At 35.2% G+C, this 18,546-nt stretch overlaps 1 protein-coding gene across 3 annotated transcripts in view; it reads left to right on the top strand.

The window, feature by feature from the left end:
- macrod1 (mono-ADP ribosylhydrolase 1) overlaps positions 1-18,546 on the top strand; it is a 206,563-nt gene that overhangs the window by 172,328 nt on the left and 15,689 nt on the right. For all 3 annotated transcript variants that reach the window (XM_073921356.1, XM_073921357.1, NM_001004573.2), the window contains 3 exons: positions 3,532-3,653; positions 10,240-10,270; positions 17,430-17,503. In XM_073921356.1, coding sequence (XP_073777457.1) covers positions 3,532-3,653; positions 10,240-10,270; positions 17,430-17,503 — 227 coding nt within the window. The remainder of the gene's footprint in view (positions 1-3,531; positions 3,654-10,239; positions 10,271-17,429; positions 17,504-18,546) is intronic.

Raw genomic sequence — 18,546 nt, 5'->3', positions numbered from 1 at the left:
GTACTGAAGCCAAATCTTGAGCTTATCTAACAAAATAACTTTCGATAACAGTCAGGAAACTAGTGCAGCCAAATTTATATGTTATAGAAAAATATTAAATAAAAATGTAAAAATTTATTAATTTCTCAAATGATTTTTACATTTTTATTTAATATTTTTCTATAATTAGTTAATTAATACAACATTTCTGTCTGGTTCTTGAATATGATTGGCTGATAGCCGTGCGATATTTTGCCAGAATATCACACAAAGGCCTCTTCACCCTTCACCTCCGTGTAATTCTCCGCCCATATACAGCTAGCAACAAGTACAGACGCAACAGTTTGACAAATATTACTGTTGTTAGACCACAAAATGTACTTTTGAGGCTTTTTTTAGTCGAGAATGTTGTTGTTTAAATTGCAACTATGCAGTTTATTTGTAAAAATAGTGCCTTTTTAAAAAAGACGATTGACGTTGTCTATCCACAAGATGGCGCCAGAACCGCATAATAAGCCCTTGCTCATTAAATAGCAAATAAAAAGCGCTAAATAGCGAATAAAAAGCTGAAAAACGGAAGCCTCATGGTTTTTAAAGTGGACCGGATAGAGTCAATAAGAAGCTGCGAATAAGAAGCTGGTTTTAGCCTTGTCCCTCCTTATCGCAAACACAACAGCAGTCTGGTGGGAAATCTCTGTGGACGGATGGCGTTTCATGTCACATTCAGCCTTATAGTCTTAAAATGTGAGCAAAATTTGCTGTTTTGTCATCACCCTAAGGGAATCACACACCCGAAGCGCCGCTTCACATTACGCTATAGAGAAACATTGAAATACTAGCTCTAAAATGACGTTGGTGAATTAGTAACGGCTTCTGCTGTTCTGCTGCAGATGTGAATGAATGGCGGAAGAAAGTAGTTCCTAATACAAAAGGGTTTTAGACTCTCTGTGTTTGATTTTCTTTTTTATGTAGAAGATTGTGCCGTCGAACTGTTGTATAAACGCAATATCACACTCTTAGTAGTTTATATATATATAAAAAAATAAAAAGTCACAGGAGGGCGAATAATTTTGTTTTTAACTGTGTCATTTTAATATTTACAGTATACTGTAGGATCCCATGATTTTTACAATGCAGAAAATGCACTGAATGAATAACTAAAAAGTTGTGCTGTATACAAAATCAATTCGGTGTCTGGATTGTTGTCTGTGAATATTAAACCACAGGAGGCTATTTACAAATTCTTCACGTTTACTGCATATCTGTGTGAATGAATGGCAGAGTTTATTATACCCATACTGATGAGTGTGACAGTCATGGCGTTCAGACTGATGCTGTCTTACTGTTTGAGGAAATAAACACAAGCTTTATTTCCAGAGCTGATCTTAAAGTCAGTGGTGTCACGGTGGCACAGTGGGTAGCACGATCGCCTCACAGCAAGAAGGTTGCTGGTTTGAGCCTCGACTGGGTCAGCTGGGATTTCTGTGTGGAGTTTGCATGTTCTCCCCGTGTTGATGTGGGTTTTCTCTGGGTGCTCTAGTTTCCCCCATAAGTCCACAGACAGGCGCTATAGTTGAATTGGGGAAGCTAAATTGTCCATAGTATATGTGTGTGAATGAGTGTGTATGGATGTTTCTTAGTGATGGGTTGCATCATCTGTACAAAACATATGCTGGATAAGTTGGCAGTTCACTCCGCTGTGACGACCCCTGACTATAAAAGGGCCTAGGCGGAAAAGAAAATGGATGAATGAATCTTAAAGTCACTTCAACAATATTTTATAATTTTATGTGAGAAACACTATTGTCATGTGAACAAAGAAAATTACAGCATCTTCATACCAAGCTGTCAAATTAAACATTTGACTATAGCTTTAGTTGGGAGTTTGTTTTGAGAAAAACATTACGTTCATTTCAGAATCTGTTCAAATGTGCAACTCTTAATCTGAATTAACTGTAAGTTTGAATGTTAAATGTTGAGCTCTAATAACATACTCTACTTTTTTCCACCAAAAATCCAGTAATTTAATAAATCTATTCTGTGTTCTCCTTATGGTAAGGTTTGTTTTAAATGTGTACTTGCAAAAAATGTATAAAAAATAATATAAATAAAATGAACTGTTTACTGTTTAAGTTTGAAATCTTCAATTGTTTAGGCTTTTTTAAACTAACGCCGGGTTCACACTAAAAGCATTGGGAGCACGTGGATTGCATCACTCGCTCTGGATTTCTAGCAGGATGTTTTTTTACCTTACATTATTTTTAAAACAACTGAGCCAAGTTGCTTGCATTCACACAACAGCAACTTGCTTCTATTTGCATGTTTACCTTGACGTTATATGTAATCTGCTCATGTACATACTTAAATTTGAATAAGCTGAAATAACGCTCTCTCTCTCTCTCTCTTTCTCTCTCTCTCTCTCTCTCTCTCTCTCTCTCAATTCAGTTTAATTCAATAATTGCTTTATTGGCATGACAAATGTTACAAATATATTGCCAAAGCATTTATAAAGTTTACATAAAAAGTGACATGCATATATATAAAAAAAAAACAGTACACACAGTAAATAATAGTAGTAAAAATAAATAAATAAATAAAAAAAAATGATATTTATATATAATAATTAAATAAAATATCAACAATACATCATATTATTCAATATATCACATTAATATTCAATATATTATATTATTATTTAACGTATTAAATTATTCATACAAATCAATACAAAAATAGATCAGAATAAATTATCTCTCTTTATATATTTATATATAATCACTTTCCCAAGTGATTTTCTCTAGAGAAAGTCTTATTTGTTTTATTTCGTCTAGAATATAAGCAGTTTAATTTTTTTAAAATTAAAAAAAACCACCTGCCACCTGCGCCTCAGTTATATCCGCGTCTAGCACGGCAGAAAAGAGAGGGTGGCGTCCCCTAAACTACACTCGTCACCCGCGCCTCAGTTAAAGCTGCGTCTAGGGCGGCAGAATAGAAAAAAAAAATATATATATATATATAATTTTTTTGATTGTCTACAGAAAACACCACTGTTCTACAATGAGTCACCCAATTAACCTAATAACCCTAGTTAAGCCTTTAAATGTCACTTTAAGCTGAATACTAGTATCTTGTAAAATATTATGTACTGTCATCATGGCAAAGATAAAATAAATTAGTAATGAGTTATCAAAACTATTATGTTAAGAAATGCGTTGAAAAAATCTTTGCGATAAACTTAAAGAAATTAGGGGGGAAATATACAGGATGGCTAATAATGCAAGAGGGATTATAATTCTGACTTCAACTGTGTGTATATATATATATATATATATATATATATATATATATATATATATATATATATATATATATATATATATATATATATATATATATATATTATCTGTGACAGCATTATAAATGTATTTACTGTCTCTTTTCATCAGCTTTTCCTGCTGAAAAGAAGTATATCATTTGCTGAAGTTATGAAAGCCATTCAAATATTTTCGTATGACTGAGCTCTGTCTTTGTCTTTCTCTCTCTGTTTCACAGATGTTATTCACACCGTGGGGCCGATAGTCCATGATTCAGTGGGAGAGAGAGAAGAAGAAGCGCTGAGAAACTGTTATTATAACTGTCTGCACACAGCAACTAAACACCACCTGCGGACTGTGGTGAGGGTCTCTCTCTCTTTCTCTCTCACACAATCACAACAGAGTCAGACTTCATAGTTTATCTGTGATAAAGCTTTCAATGCAGTTTTAAAATGGTCATGACGTCAAATCAAAGCTAATAGTTTGACATTTAAGAAACCTGTTTCTGTTAAAAATATCCTGCTTTAAAAATTCTTCTCTTTTTAAACAAAGCATGGTAACGTATTATTTTAAGGTGTCCTTGTTACATGTTTCAAGTACTTACTAAGTAATTACAATTATTGTGCATAATTACGTGCATAAATACTCTCATCCTGGTTCATAAATGTATGTGCAATTAATTTATATTACCCGGTAGTTAAATGAATAGTTACACTGTAACAATGACACCTTAAAATAAAAGCAACCCAAAAGTGTTTATTTAATAGAGCTGTAAAAATGTTTTGTTTGTCAATGAGGTGTCATATGATGTCACAGTGGAATATAAACTCCGCCTCCAGAGCATAGACCACTCCCACTGTCACTCAGACAGTCACTGATGGACATTTTCTGACAAAAGTACTAGAACCAATTATAATCGCTGCTGTCATTTACAGTGCAGGTGTATACAGATGCACATTGAGTTTCTGATGTTCTCCATGCACTGACGAGAGTAAAAGACAAGACAAAACCTTTGCTTTGATCTGTCCAGATTAAATAGCTTATTTGCAACTCTAGCTAGATGTCAGAAGGATCTCAGTATCAGGAAGAAATGAATGGTTTATTTTTATTCGTGTAACTGATCATTTTAGATATGCTTTGTGCTATTACATGCATTTTTAAAAAGCAATTGAGAGTAGACTCATTAATGAGAGAAAATATTCTTTGTAAAGTATTGTTTTGCTGAAACTATTCAAGTAAATAATTTCATATTCTATTTGTAAATTATGGCTATGGTCAGACAAAATCTGCAGACATTTTTCACTATTGCTGTGCTGAGGTTTGTAAAGTAAATTATGCAGAATGATTTTGGGAGAATCATAACTAATAACTTAATATATGAAATAAATAAATAATACCTTTTTTAACTTTTTATTTAATGTTTATGTAACGAAGGCCAGCTAGTAAAGTACTGTGCAAGTAAGCCTCCTTGGTAGAGCAACCAATTCCCATGCGGAAAGTCGCCGGTTCGATCCCAGCTTGAAGCGGGTTGGATGCAGTAGGACCGGTTGGGCTACAATGGTGCCGTAACCCGGATGGGAGTGGGGTTTAGGGGAGTGAGTGTGAAGTGCTGTGCAGGGAAACCTTACTCCTCTGACCTCTAAAGGTGCTCTAACGACAGACGCTCGAGGTCATGGCTTTTAGCCTCATTGTTAAAGCAACTGACTCCCATGCGGAAGGTTGTCAGTTCGATTCCACCTCGGAGAGGATTGGGTGGTGTAGGACCAGCGTTACATTTACATTGCTAATCCAATTAGATCCAATTAGATCCGTTCGCTGGGGTGCTCCGGTTTCCTCCACAGTCCAAAGACATGCGCTACAGGTGAATTGGGTAAGCTAAAATTGTCCTTTGTGTATGTAATAGTAATAGTTAAATAATAGTTTTATTTTTGCATATATTTATTTTTGTGTGTGTGTATGTTATGTGTGTGTGTATGTAAAAAGTGTATTTTATAATTTTAAAATAACCTCAAGGTACAAATAAAATTCTAAGAAATCCATGTTATGTCCCCTTTAATGGTGCACTGCAATCTCGAACCCGCTGTGCTGCATATCAAATGTCAGCCAATCAAAATACTTCGAAGCGTCGAAGGCCCCGCCTCCTAAAATCAGTCCTTTTCTCTCACAATTTTATTTTATTTTTTTTTGCATATATTTGTTGTGTGTGTGTGTGTGTGTGTGTGTGTGTGTGTGTGTGTGTGTGTGTGTGTGTGTGTTTGTGTGTGTGTGTGTGAGAAGCTATATTTTAACAATTTTAGGGTGCTTTCTCACCTAGACTTTTGTTTCGGTACCTGTCTTGTTTGCCCAGTTAGCGCGGTTTGTTTGGCTAATGTGAATCCAGCAATCGTGCTCTTATCCACACCAAAACAATCGCTCAGAGATCGCCTGAATGAGGTCTCGGCTCGATTGAAATAAACTCTGGAGCGGATCGATTGTAGTGAGAAAGTGATACGATCCGAGCGTGGCTATATCACAGTGTATTATGGATATGTAATAGTCATACGGCTATATGAAGGAAGAATGATGAGTAGGGTGGGATGTCATTCCTAACGGTAATAGTGCGTTTCGTGTAAAATCCGAACGTAAGAGCATGCTGAACTATTAACGAGTGCTGTTTATCTTTTAGGAAAATTGACCGAACTGCAGTAATTCATCTGTTATTTCTCTTTATAATGTAAAGCCAATAATGCATAAGCCAACTGCTATATATGAGAGAGTCTTACCTCTGTTCTATATTTAGTGCCGACGTCTGAACCATTCAAAATTAAAGCGCAGACATATTTTAACAATATAAGTTACCCTCAAGGTACTTATTAAACTTCAAAAATATCTATGTCATGCCCCCTTTTATGGTACATCACAATCTCAAAAAAATTCTGACAAGCTTCAAATGCCCCACCCTTATCAGTCCTTTTCTCATAGAGGGTTGAGATGGGGCTTAAAAAATAAATAAATAAATAAATAAATAAATAAATAATATATATATATATATATATATATATATATATATATATATATATATATATATATATATATATATATATATATATATATATATATATATATATCTGTTTTTTTGTGTGTGTATGTGTAAAACGCTATATTTTAACATTTTATATTTTAATATTTTAACCTCACAGTACATATTAAAAATAAAAAAAGATCTGTCTCATGCCCCCTTTAATGGTGCACTGCAATCTGGAACCCGCCGTGCTGCATATAAACTCAGGAACATATAGTTACCATGTTAAACTCTCACCCTGCATCATTCATATCATACAGCATACGAATGAAAGCGCCAGCAGTTCAGTCATAACTCGCACTCCACCGGCGCCCTAACACTTTTTATATGAATCCACTAAAACAGTTGAGAGCCGTTTCAGTTTTATTTCTTTCACCGATTGATTTATTGCAGGCGGGTTACTGCGTGTGTAAAAGATTTTAACACAGTGCACCAGCAAAGATAAAAATACACACAGACATGGTTGGGATCTGTGTGGAATCATAATGTCTGATAGGGAGTTTCTGTTTAGCTTTATTTACTCTGTGTTTACTGTAAAATGAATAACTGTGTGTATTTCATAACTGAGTGTAGTGTTATTAGGAAGAGTTCACGTCTAAAAATGAAAGCTTGAATGGAACATTTATTCAACCTCAAGCTGGTTTTGTGCAAAAATGAAAACTAAAATGGGGTCAAAACTGTTTTTTTGTTTTGTTTTGACTCAAAAATTGCACAGACACAAAAAAAGAAGTGGGGGAAAAAGTGAGAACAATACAAGTGCAATACAAAAATTGATATGCAGTCATACAATTCAGAAAATATTGCTTGTTGCATTTTTTATTTTTGTTTAGGATTTTAGGTCCTAGTTTTTTTTTTTTTTTTTTTTTTTTTTGTAGGTGTCATTTACAATTGAAGACAAAATTGTTAACCTTCCTCAGGGTATCCACTGGGTCTTAAAATGTCTTAAATGTAAAAAAAAAAAAAACTTTTTGCCTTAAAGTTTTAAATTCACTTCATATTGTGTCATAGGTCTTAAATAATTTTAAACAGCACTACAACACTGAAAATATGACTTTACAAACGGTATTCTAAACGAATCTTCACCTTTTCATAATGTAAACAGAATTACTGAAATTTATTTAAAAAAATTAATAAATATACATTTACAGACATTTTATATGGATACAAAAACAAAGTACAAAAAAACAAAAATTTGATTTCTTGTAAACTTATAATCATACAATTTTGAAAATATTGTTTATTGCATTTTTTTTTTCCGTTTTTGATTTTAGGTCTTAGTTTATTTTTGTTATGTTATTTACAATTAAAGACAAAGCTATTAACCTTCCTCAGGATGTCTCAAAATTCAAAAACAAAATTTCAGGCCTTAAATTATTTTTTTTTCATTTATTAAAATACTGTGTTGTAGGTCTTAAATCGTTTTAAACAGGTCTTAATTTCCCTAATCACAAGTAAAGCTACCAAATTAGGCCAATACCCAATCACTCAGAATCCATTTCAAAACTTGTTTTATATTTAAGTTTTTATGGCAAAGAGTTACAATTCACAACAGCTGTTAGACATTTTTACAACAAAATTTACTAAAACTTTCAAAATCATGGAAAGAAAACTAAAGCAACACATCTCTTTATAGGATTTTTAGTTAATACAAAAGCTATTTACTGACGTAAGCGGACCATTAGAAAAAATATTTAGTGTTTAGCCCTATACAAGTCGAAAATTTCATTTATAATGGTCTTAAAAGTGTCTTCAGTTTGATTTGAACAAACCTGCAGAAACTCTGCGTCCTGTGAAAGTTTAACTCTTTTTCTAATATTTCCCGAGTGCAGAGGGAAGATTTTTTCAACACATTTTTAACCATAATAATTTTATTAACTAATTTCTTAGATTTATCTTTTATCCATGATGACAGTACAGAGAATATTTTTCTAGTAATTTAGCAAGATACTTGCATTCAGATTAGTGCAAATTAAAGGCTTATCTTGATAATTAGGCAAAACAATCAGGAAAAAATGACATGAACAGTTTTTTCTTACGTTATTTTTATTACAACAGAAAAAAAAGAAATAAGATGATTGCTCTGTTTAACATCACTTATATTTGAAATATAACTAATATACATCACAGGAGAGACAATTATTTTGTCTTATCTATTAGTTTTTGTATATGACTAATACAATGTCTTTACCTTTATTTATATAAATTTAAACCTACACTACCTGACATAAGTCTAAACTAATCCAAGTTTTAGGAACAACAAATAATAACTTGACTTCTAGTTGATCATTTGGTATCAGAAGTGGCTTATATGAAAGGCAAAGGCCTCTAGATTATGCTTATTTTACCAAAATAAAAATATGATCATGCCTTGATTTATAATGATTTCATTAGGACAGTAAGGTCTGACTTTGCTTAGACAAAAGTCTTGTCACTTAACAGAAATAATGTACAGTATAGAATATAAAGTCTTGCTGCAGTGGATGAAAAATGAATATTGTGTCTGACTACCATGAGCTTGGAGGACTGCATCCATACATCTCTGCAATGACTCAAATCACTTATTAATAAAGTCATCTGGAATGGCAAAGAAAGCGTTCATGCAGGACTCCCAGAGCTCATCAAGTCCTTTGGATTCATCTTTAATGCCTCCTCCTTCATCTTACCCCAGACATGCTCAATAACGTTCATTTCTGGTAAAAGGGCTGGCCAATCCTGGAGCACTTTGACTTTCTTTGCTTTAAGGAACTTTGATGTGGAGGCTGAAGTATGAGAAGGAGCGCTATCCTGCTGAAGAATTTGCTCTCTCCTGTGGTTTGTAATGTAATGGGCAGCCCAAATGTCTTGATACCTCAGGCTGTTGATGTTGACATCCACTCTGCAGATCTCTCGCACACCAACATACTAAATACAACCCCAAACCATGATTTTTCCTTCATCAAACTTGACTGATTTCTGTTAGAATCTTGGGTCTATGTGGGTTCCAGTAGGTCTTCTGCAGTATTTGTGATGATCGGGATGCAGCTCAACAGATGATTCATCAAACAAATCGACCTTCTGCAACTTTTCCAAATAATCAACTAGAAATCAAGTTATTATTTGTTGCTCTTACAACTGATTGACGAAAAGACTTTTGTCAGGTAGTCTACAGTACTTCAGTTTGCTAGCAAGGTAACATTTTTGGTTCCAGTATGTTACCTAAAGCAGAAAGGTTATTTGTCCTAAATATTTTTTTAAAACTTGATTTAATAGTTTTACTGTCTTTAAAATAAAACTGCATGGACATTAAGCTAAAAAATGACTGGTGTTTAAAAATATATTTAAATTATTAAGAGTATTATGAGTATTATCACTGTCCTGAAAGCTGCAGAACAGAATGAAGTGAACATGAAGGCCTCAGTTCATTATCATCCTTCACTAAAGTGGCTTCAGGACTTTCAGCGCTGTAGCTCGTTTTGTTCCTCAGAATAAAGCAAGTCATTCAGGCTTTTGGAGGAACATGAGTGTGAGTAAATGGCAGAATTTTTTATTCCCCTAATTGATTTCAAAGTGCTATCCAAACGTGCTGCGCTTTAAGAGTAGCAACAATTGCCTGCGACTCAGTACATTCATTTTCAAGCAAACCTTTTGTTTTTAAGGCCTTAATCCCGGGTCGCAAGTGGCTCATTGTCATTAGTAATGGATTGTATGTTTAATAGGTTGTAATTAATCAATTTACATTCTTGTAAAAGCTGTTTTTGTTGTGGTTTTGTGCTAATAGGGCCAAAAATAAGTGCCTTAATTTCTTTTATTATAACACAAGGCGTAGACTTTATAGATGAGAGAACAATTCTTCGCACTTTTAATTATATTTCTGTTTTATTTCTTCTTCTTCTTGTTGTTTTCCAGGCTTTTCCCTGCATCTCTACTGGAGTTTACGGTGGGTGGAAATTAAATAGCTTTTTTTTTCCTTTCTCTACACAATCAATGTTTATTTTTCATATTTAATTGTTTTGTCTTGCATCAATTACTTATATGTCTTTTGTGCTCATAGACTCTAAATGAGTGTGTGCAATTGATTACAGGTTGACTGATTTAGAGTTTTCAATAGACTCATTTATTATTTAAACCATACAATCATTCATTAACCGCATTTATGAGCCTACATTTATGATGCTCTATCTAACATAATCAATGCTGCGTTTCTCAACCTCTATTGTAATGTGACCTCTGCTCTTGTGTTTGCATTCTTAGTTGTGTTTTTAAGTGTTTTATTTTCTTGAATTCAGTTTTATTTTATTTAGTAATTACAGTACTTCAACTTAAGCCATCATTTCTGGGTTTGTTTAGGTTGATTAGTAATTAATAATTGTGTTTTATTTTTAATTGCATTTTTAATTACATTCTGGATTAGCCACTGGATTTTCATTTTTATTTCAGTTTAGCCATTTTTATTTTTTTAGGAATTGAAGCCTATTTCATTCAATTAGTTAGATTAGATTTTGGTGTATGTTTGGTTGTGTTTAAGGGTGCTTTTACATCTGTGGTTTGGTTCATTTGGTCTGGAGTAAGGGCAATAAATGATACATTGTAGCATTTTTCTTCCGTTTTTAGGTCCTTTTCACACCACACCACCACACCAATTGCTTTGGTCCGAACCAGTTGAAAAGAACCAAAATGCAGTCATGTGACAAAATCCACATTACTCATTGGCCAGATGTTATTGAACGTATTTCCTAAACTGCTTTTCGATTGGTCAGAATTTACGTGTGGGAAAATGGAATAGAACTCCGTCAAGTAAACAAACCGGCAGACACAACATGTAACTTTTTACTATGGAGGAACAATTGCGCTGGCTAATTGTATCCCTGCTCATAGTATTCTATATAGTTTGTATACATCACTTTAGACAAACTACATTTCGAGAATGAAGTGCAGCTGTATGGAATCAGATTAGTCTCAAAAGAAATTCACGCAAAAGACACGATGTACACATGCGTAGCCAAATTCTTGTGCATAAAATCAAATTCACGTGCGTAAAATATTTATTTATATTTACAAAAAATGTTCACGTGCACAGAATAAAAATACATTTTCATAAAATACGTTTCACAAATGCAAAACACGATTTTCAAATGTATAAGAGTGTGCAAAAAGTTTTGAATCTTTAAAACTTGCGAGTTCATCCTGAATGAGAATGTGCAAATCCTCTTTCACGTACGACACCCGCTGGATACGTGTGTGTGTATTTTTGAGACTCTCCTGGCAGAGGCAGGGCAGCTCGTACCTTTCAGCCAATCAGATGAGAGCTGTAGTCAATGACACCAACTCTGCGCTTCATTTGCGTAGACTGTTTCTCTCCAGCATGGCGAACGGATAAAGCAGCAGTCACAGTCGCACTTTTTTTTCATTTATTTAATTATTTGACCATAGCCTCACTCTTTTTATCCATTATTTTGCCACAGCTCCGCTCTTCTTATTTATTGTCTTTCAGCCTCATGAGCAAACGCATGTGTACATCGTGTCTTTTGCGTGAATTATTATTGAGTCTAATCTGTCTCCATACAGCTGCGGCTGGAAAACAATGTTTTAAGGCATTGCGAACAACATAGGTGCATCTCAAGTCACTTCAGGAGGAGGCGTGAATTAATTTAGCTAAACTGCGACATGGTCATCTTCCGGAAATATTGCCAATGATCCATCAGGTAATGTTTTTCCCTCGCTCTCTCTCTCTTTCTTTTTCAAATTGTTTTCTATGAGTAGTAACGCCTACAAGTTTTCATTATAAACATTCTCAATATGCTGTGTTGGGTCCTTGAATTTGAGAGAATGGGACTTGAAAAGTCAGAGAAGGCGCAGAACTTTTTGCGGTTGGATCAGTTCTAGTTCGGATCATGTTCTCACCACAAACAAACCGCTCCAGGGTTTGTTTGAAAGTGTACCAAGACCACCTCTTCAAGGAGGGCTCGGTACACTTTTGGTGCGCACCGAGTGCGATTGCTACATTCACACCTGCCCAAATGAATCGCACCAAGAGGGAAAACAAACTCTAGTGCCATTCAGCCGAAGTAAATAAGGCAGGTGTGAAAACACCCTTAAACTACAGTTCTCGCTATTAACAAACCTTTAGTTAGGACGCATGCCTTGATCCTTGTGTATTGTTCAAATTGACTACCCTTTCGTTATGTTCAGGGCTGTTGTTACCCCATTGACTTCCCTTATAACCACATTTTTTGATTGCAAATCCATGACAGAAAATAATCATTCTTGATTGTTTGTTTTTCTTGTTGGGAGGAGGTAAAATGTGTAATTTTTACTGCTGATCATCAGTTGGCAGCGTTAACCCTTTACAAAAAAGTTTCTGGCTTTTAAATGGAGTCCAGTAGGGCATAACAATAAATTATAGGATGTGAACATGAATACACTTACTTTGTTTACTATGTTCTAAGAGCTGAGCTTCTTATTTTGATTTTCTCAGACATAACAAGGTAAAACGTTTAAATAAGTAGGCAAATACAGTCAGGTCCATAAATATTGGGACATCGGAGCAATTCTAACATTTTTAGCTCTATACACCAACACAATGTATTTGAAATGAAACAAACAAGATGTGCTTTAACTGTAGATTGTCATTTTCCCTGCAGTTTTGTCTTCAGCAAGTGAAATGCATGCTCAATTGGATTCAGGTCAGGTGATTAACTTGGCACATTGCATGTTCCACTTATTATTTTACTCTTTGGTTACTTTTGCAGTATGCTTTGGGTCATTCTCCATCAGCACTGCGATGCGCCGTCCAATGAGCTCAGAAGCATTTGGCTTAATATGAGTAAAAATTATTGCCTGAAACCCGTCAGAATTCATCCTGCTGCTTTTGTCAGCAGTCACATCATCAATAAATACGAGAAAACCAGTTCCATTAATAGCCATACATGCCCACGCCATGTCACTACTACCACCATGCTTCACTGCTTAGCATCATGAGCAGTTCCTTTATTTTTCCATACACTTCTCTTCCCATCATTCTGGTGCAAGTTGATCTTGATCTCATCTGTTCATAGGATGTTGTTCCATTATTGTGAAGGCTTTTTTAGGCTGTACTCACACTAGGTACAGTTGCCTCGAACCAGGCCAAAGCACGCTTGTCCCCCCTCCCATCTCCTCCGACGGCCCGCACTCACACCACAATCGGGCCTTAATAAATCCATATGAAACAGTCCCTTAAAAGTTACGTCTCGCTTTCAGTTTCGGGCTTTGGCGCATTTTGGCCAAGTAAACCGTGCTTGAGCCCGATTCAGCGCACTCACACTTCTCAAACGATCCGGGAAACGGGCCTGGGCACGGTACGGATGTCATAGTGTGAGTAGGCCTTTAGAACTCTACTCTGGCCTTCCTGTTTTTAAGGCTCACCAATGGTTTACATCTTGTGCTGAACCCTCTTTATTCACTCTGGTGTTGCCTTCTTTTGATTGTTGACTCTGACACACATACACCTACCTCCTGGAGAGTGTTCTTGATCTGACCAACTGTTGCGAAGGGTTTTTTTCACCAAGGAAAGAATTCTTTCGTCGTCCACCACAGTTGATTCTGTGGTCTTCTGGGTCTTTTAGTGTTGCTGAGCTGACCGTTTCTTCTTTTTAAGAATGTTCCAGACAGTTGTTTTTGCCTTGTCTTATGTTTTTGCTATCTCTATGATAGGTTTGGTGTGTTTTTTCAGCCTAATGATGGCTTGCTTGACTTTTAGTGACAGCTCTTTGGATCTCATCTTGAGAGCTGACAGTAACAAATTCCAAATGCAAGTAGCATGCTTGAAATGAACTCTGGACCTTTTATCTGCTCATTGTTATCAGGATAATGAGGGAATAACACACACCTGACCAAGGGACAGCTTAAAAGCCAGTTGTCCAATTACTTTTGGACCCTTAACAAGTGGGAAGCACATATGCAAACTGTTGTAATTCCTATACCGTACACCTGATTTGAATGTAAATACCTTCATGTTAAAGCTGACAGTCTACAGTTAAAGCACATTTGATAATTTCAGTTTCAATCCATTGTGTTGATGTATAGATTAAAAAATGTTAGAATTGTGTCTATGTCCCAATATTTATGGACCTAACTGTATTTTTGATGCTATAACCTAATATACGAGCCTTGATGTGACCCTCGTTCATATGTTTGTGTCTTTCTTAAATCGCGTTTATGCAGTCGGAGCCTGATTTGAGGAATTCTGGAAGTGGAGATCACTTGCAGAAGTATGAGGGATTTTCAGATTAAGGCTGGGATTAGACAAGAGATTAAAAGCGAGAGGATGTCACTGTGATTATAATCCCTCTTCTTAGCTATACGTGTCGAGATTAAACTCAAAAATGAACCAAGCAAACAGATTCAGCTGGAAAACAACCACCGCCAGTGGTTCCTTCTCAAGTGTTCATGTTGAAAATATGGGCTAAAAGTGCTGACAAGGTGTGAACGCGTGGATGTCTGTCATCTCTCATTTAATCATACAAATTACGTCACTTCAGTTCATGTTCTTTATAATGATTGGGGGTAGTTTTGCTCTGTTGCATTTACTTTAAGGCTGTCAGTTTAATGCATTCATTAAATTAGATTTATTATGAGATAAAACAACACAAGGTTACAGTTTAGTTGTACATTTTTAATGTATGGACTGTAGTTAATATAGTCAATTATGCTTAATTACATGCTGAATAATTAATTCAGGATTCAAATGCTCAATTGCATGGCAGCAAGAAAAGCATGGAAATAAAACATAGATTTGTTGGCCAAAGGCAGTTTACTGAATGCAGAAATGTATGCTGTAAATAGCCAAAAATACATTGTATGGATAAAAATGATAGATTTTTCTTTTATGTCAAAAATCACTAGAAGATTTTGTTACGTCAATACATATTTCAAATCTACTTCAGTATGTATTTAAAACGGCATAAGCTCATTCTGAAAAGATAGCCCTATATATATATATATATATATATATATATATATATATATATATATATATATATATATATATATATATATATATATATATATCTGGAGAACGCGAATTATGTAGCCAGAAGTACGTGTGGCTATATTTTGTCATGGATGCTACCGGGCGGTTTGACGCTGTTCCTTTTTGCACTGATCGGTTAACTCCGCCTGGACTGCTTTTCTACTGTTACCATTTTGTCCAGTTAGCTCATCATGTACGTTGGCGGACTTCAGATGACAGTAGTTGACTATGATGATGAGATACGAGTCCGGCAAAGACAAAAACAAAAGGTGAAAAATAAAATAAACATGTAAATTAAAGCGTGAGAATGTGGTAAAATCTGAAAATGTGGTTAAAAAAGGAGGAGGGTGTGTCAGTCGATCAGTCAATCTATCAGTTAGTCAGTCAGTCAACAGCGGCCTCTAGTGAATTTACTCCAGAACAGCAGGCACAAATAGAACTGGTGAGAGAAATTTGAGGTCTGAAAAACCGTACACATTGGCCTCAAATGAACAAAAACTGCAAAAAAAAAAACATAGCTCCTGGGATGTATTTGGTGCTCTGCAGAAATGTATATAGTGGTACATTTTTCAGAACTAGCCTGGGTTGATAAAAAATTAAATTTTTGATGGGTAATATGCATTGCTTAGGACTTAATCTGGGCAAGTTTAAAGGTGACTTTTTTTGTTTATTTATTTATTTATTTATTTTTAATCCTCAAATTTAATCCTCAAATCTTCAAACAGATTTTAATATTGTAAAATTCTAACGAATTCTAATGGACATTCATGACTAGTTGTGTGGTCCTGGGTCACGGTGCAACATAGGTTCATTCTGAAAATGTAGCCTTTAATACATTTCCTGCAACTGCCAATTATGTAGCCAGAAATTATGTAGTTGTCTTCAAAACGGACATTACGGGGCGGTATGATGCCGTTCCTTTCCGCACTAGCAGCTGACTGCTTACCTTAGTATGGACAACTTTCTCGCTATTACCATTTTGTTCAGTAGCTCACCATGTACGTTGGCGAACTTGAGACGCAGAGATGAGTTGACCATGATGACAGGGTTCGAGTCTGGTGAAGAACGGTTCCAGAAAGCCGATAACACAAAAATAAAACCAAAAAATTAAATAAACATGTAAACAACAGGGTGAGAATGTGATAAAATCTGAAAACATGGAAAAAAAATTAGGCAAGAGCTTTTATTTTTCTGGATTGCTTTTTAAAACCGTCTGTTGGGTTTAGGAAGAAGGAGGGTGGGTCAGTCGATTAGTCAGTCAGTCAGTCGAAAGCAGCCTCTGGTGGATTTACATGGAACTGAGATCTGATTTGATCTGATTAAAACTGGGATTAGATCTGATTCAAATTAAAGATCTAAAAAAGCATACACAGCAGCCTCTAGTGGATTCGCGAGAAGAAAAAAAGCAACAAGCATAGCTCCTGGGACGTATTTGGTGCTCTCCAGAAATGTATAATTGGGTACGTATTTAAAATAAGCCTGAAATTTACATGCAGTTTGTTGTGATATAAATTTTAAAATATAATTAATTTCATAATGTTAGTAAGGTCAACATTAACATTAATGCTTTCATCTGCCATAGTAACGTAAAGATACTTTCTTAATTTAGATGCATTTAGTTGTAATTATTGTAATTTATCAATCAGCACAATGTACTGTAATTATAGTAATCGCAATCTAAACATTATTTTGTTTTTTATTCAAAACCCGGCACTGTAATCAATCAAATTAAATGAAATAAAGATTTCAAAGTTTTGCAAAAACAATAAATAAACACATCTACTTCAAAATTTTAAGTTTTATTCATTTTTTTGCTTGCTAATAATTATTGCTAACTTTGTACTAAATGACCAAAATTATTCTGAAAAATATTTTTCAACATTTTTCATTAGATTAGCAAAAGATATAAAAACAATAATCTCTCAATGTTTGTAAAAGGAGATCAATGAAATGTCTTCAGTTATCTGCAGTGAAGTCAGCATATTGTTATTTTTTAAAGTCAGTGTACTGTATTTTCCAGTTCAGAGCACTAAAGAGTAAATCTGAATGTTTTGTGTGTACGTGTGCATGTGTGTGTGTTTTACAGGATACCCACCTGATCAAGCGGTCGAAGTTGCCCTGAAAACAGTGAGAGATTACCTGGAGCAAAACCCAGAGAAGGTGTGTGCACGTGTATGTGTATGTGTGTGTGTGTGTGTCATTTCCCTACTGGTGTTCTTTTTTTTGCCATTGTTGTTATTGTTCAACGAGGAACACGCCGTGGCAAACAGATGGTGGATGCATAGGGACTTACTTTTCTGAGTCAGCATGCAAACACACACACACACACACGCACACACACAGATAACCTCACAGTTTTAATTGGTTCCTAACGGAGCTTGTATAGGCTTCGCAGCGCAGTACAAATACAAAAAAACTTGCAGAAATGCATTGACACTCTCTGGCCTGTGTGAGTTAATGTGAGTCCAGAGTAAATTTACCAGGGAATGAGCCATCAGGATGTCTTTGACAACTTTTACTGCAGCCAGTTTTTCATTCTTCTGCTTCTCCCTGGTCATAGCTAGGGCTTTTTCCTTCGCCAGTCTCACACAGATCTGTCTCTCCTGTCGTGGGTTTTCATCTCAATCTGAAGCGCGCGCTTCTTTTACGCTACAGACATACAGAGTGACAGAGACACCCTAATTACGGCACACTAATTAACCAGCGCACTGCTGCTTGTGAACCGCTCTGCTTTCCATACGCACCGAGAGAATAGTGGAGAATGAAAGAGAGAGTAATTGTGTTGTCATATTCATTTTTTTATGCAAGAGCTGATCCATGGAATATGGGGTGCGTCCCAAATCGCATACTTAAGCACTATTCTACACCATTTTGTAGTATAAATCAGTGGTTTTCAACTGGTTTGGCCATGGGACCCACATTTTTTCATGGTCATCAAGCCGCGACCCAAATTTTTAGGAACTATAATATAATTTTAGGAATTATAATTCATTTGTATTTATTTGTTAACATACACAAGTAGTGACAGATAAATCAAAATGTATCAAATCATAGTAATATTGCAGAGTAAAAACGTCAAATACTGTAAACAGTGGTTAGGGTAAGGAAAAGTTCAATTACCATTAACTAAACTAAACTGTTAAAAAACATTAACACATGATCCTGTTGAACAGAACAAACCAGCAAATTAAAGTAAAATGATT

This window comes from Danio rerio, chromosome 14, assembly GCF_049306965.1.
Source record: "Danio rerio strain Tuebingen ecotype United States chromosome 14, GRCz12tu, whole genome shotgun sequence".
Classification (NCBI taxonomy): Eukaryota; Metazoa; Chordata; class Actinopteri; order Cypriniformes; family Danionidae; genus Danio; species Danio rerio.
Note: the sequence above shows the minus strand (reverse complement) of the source record. Positions and strands in the feature narration are given on the sequence as shown.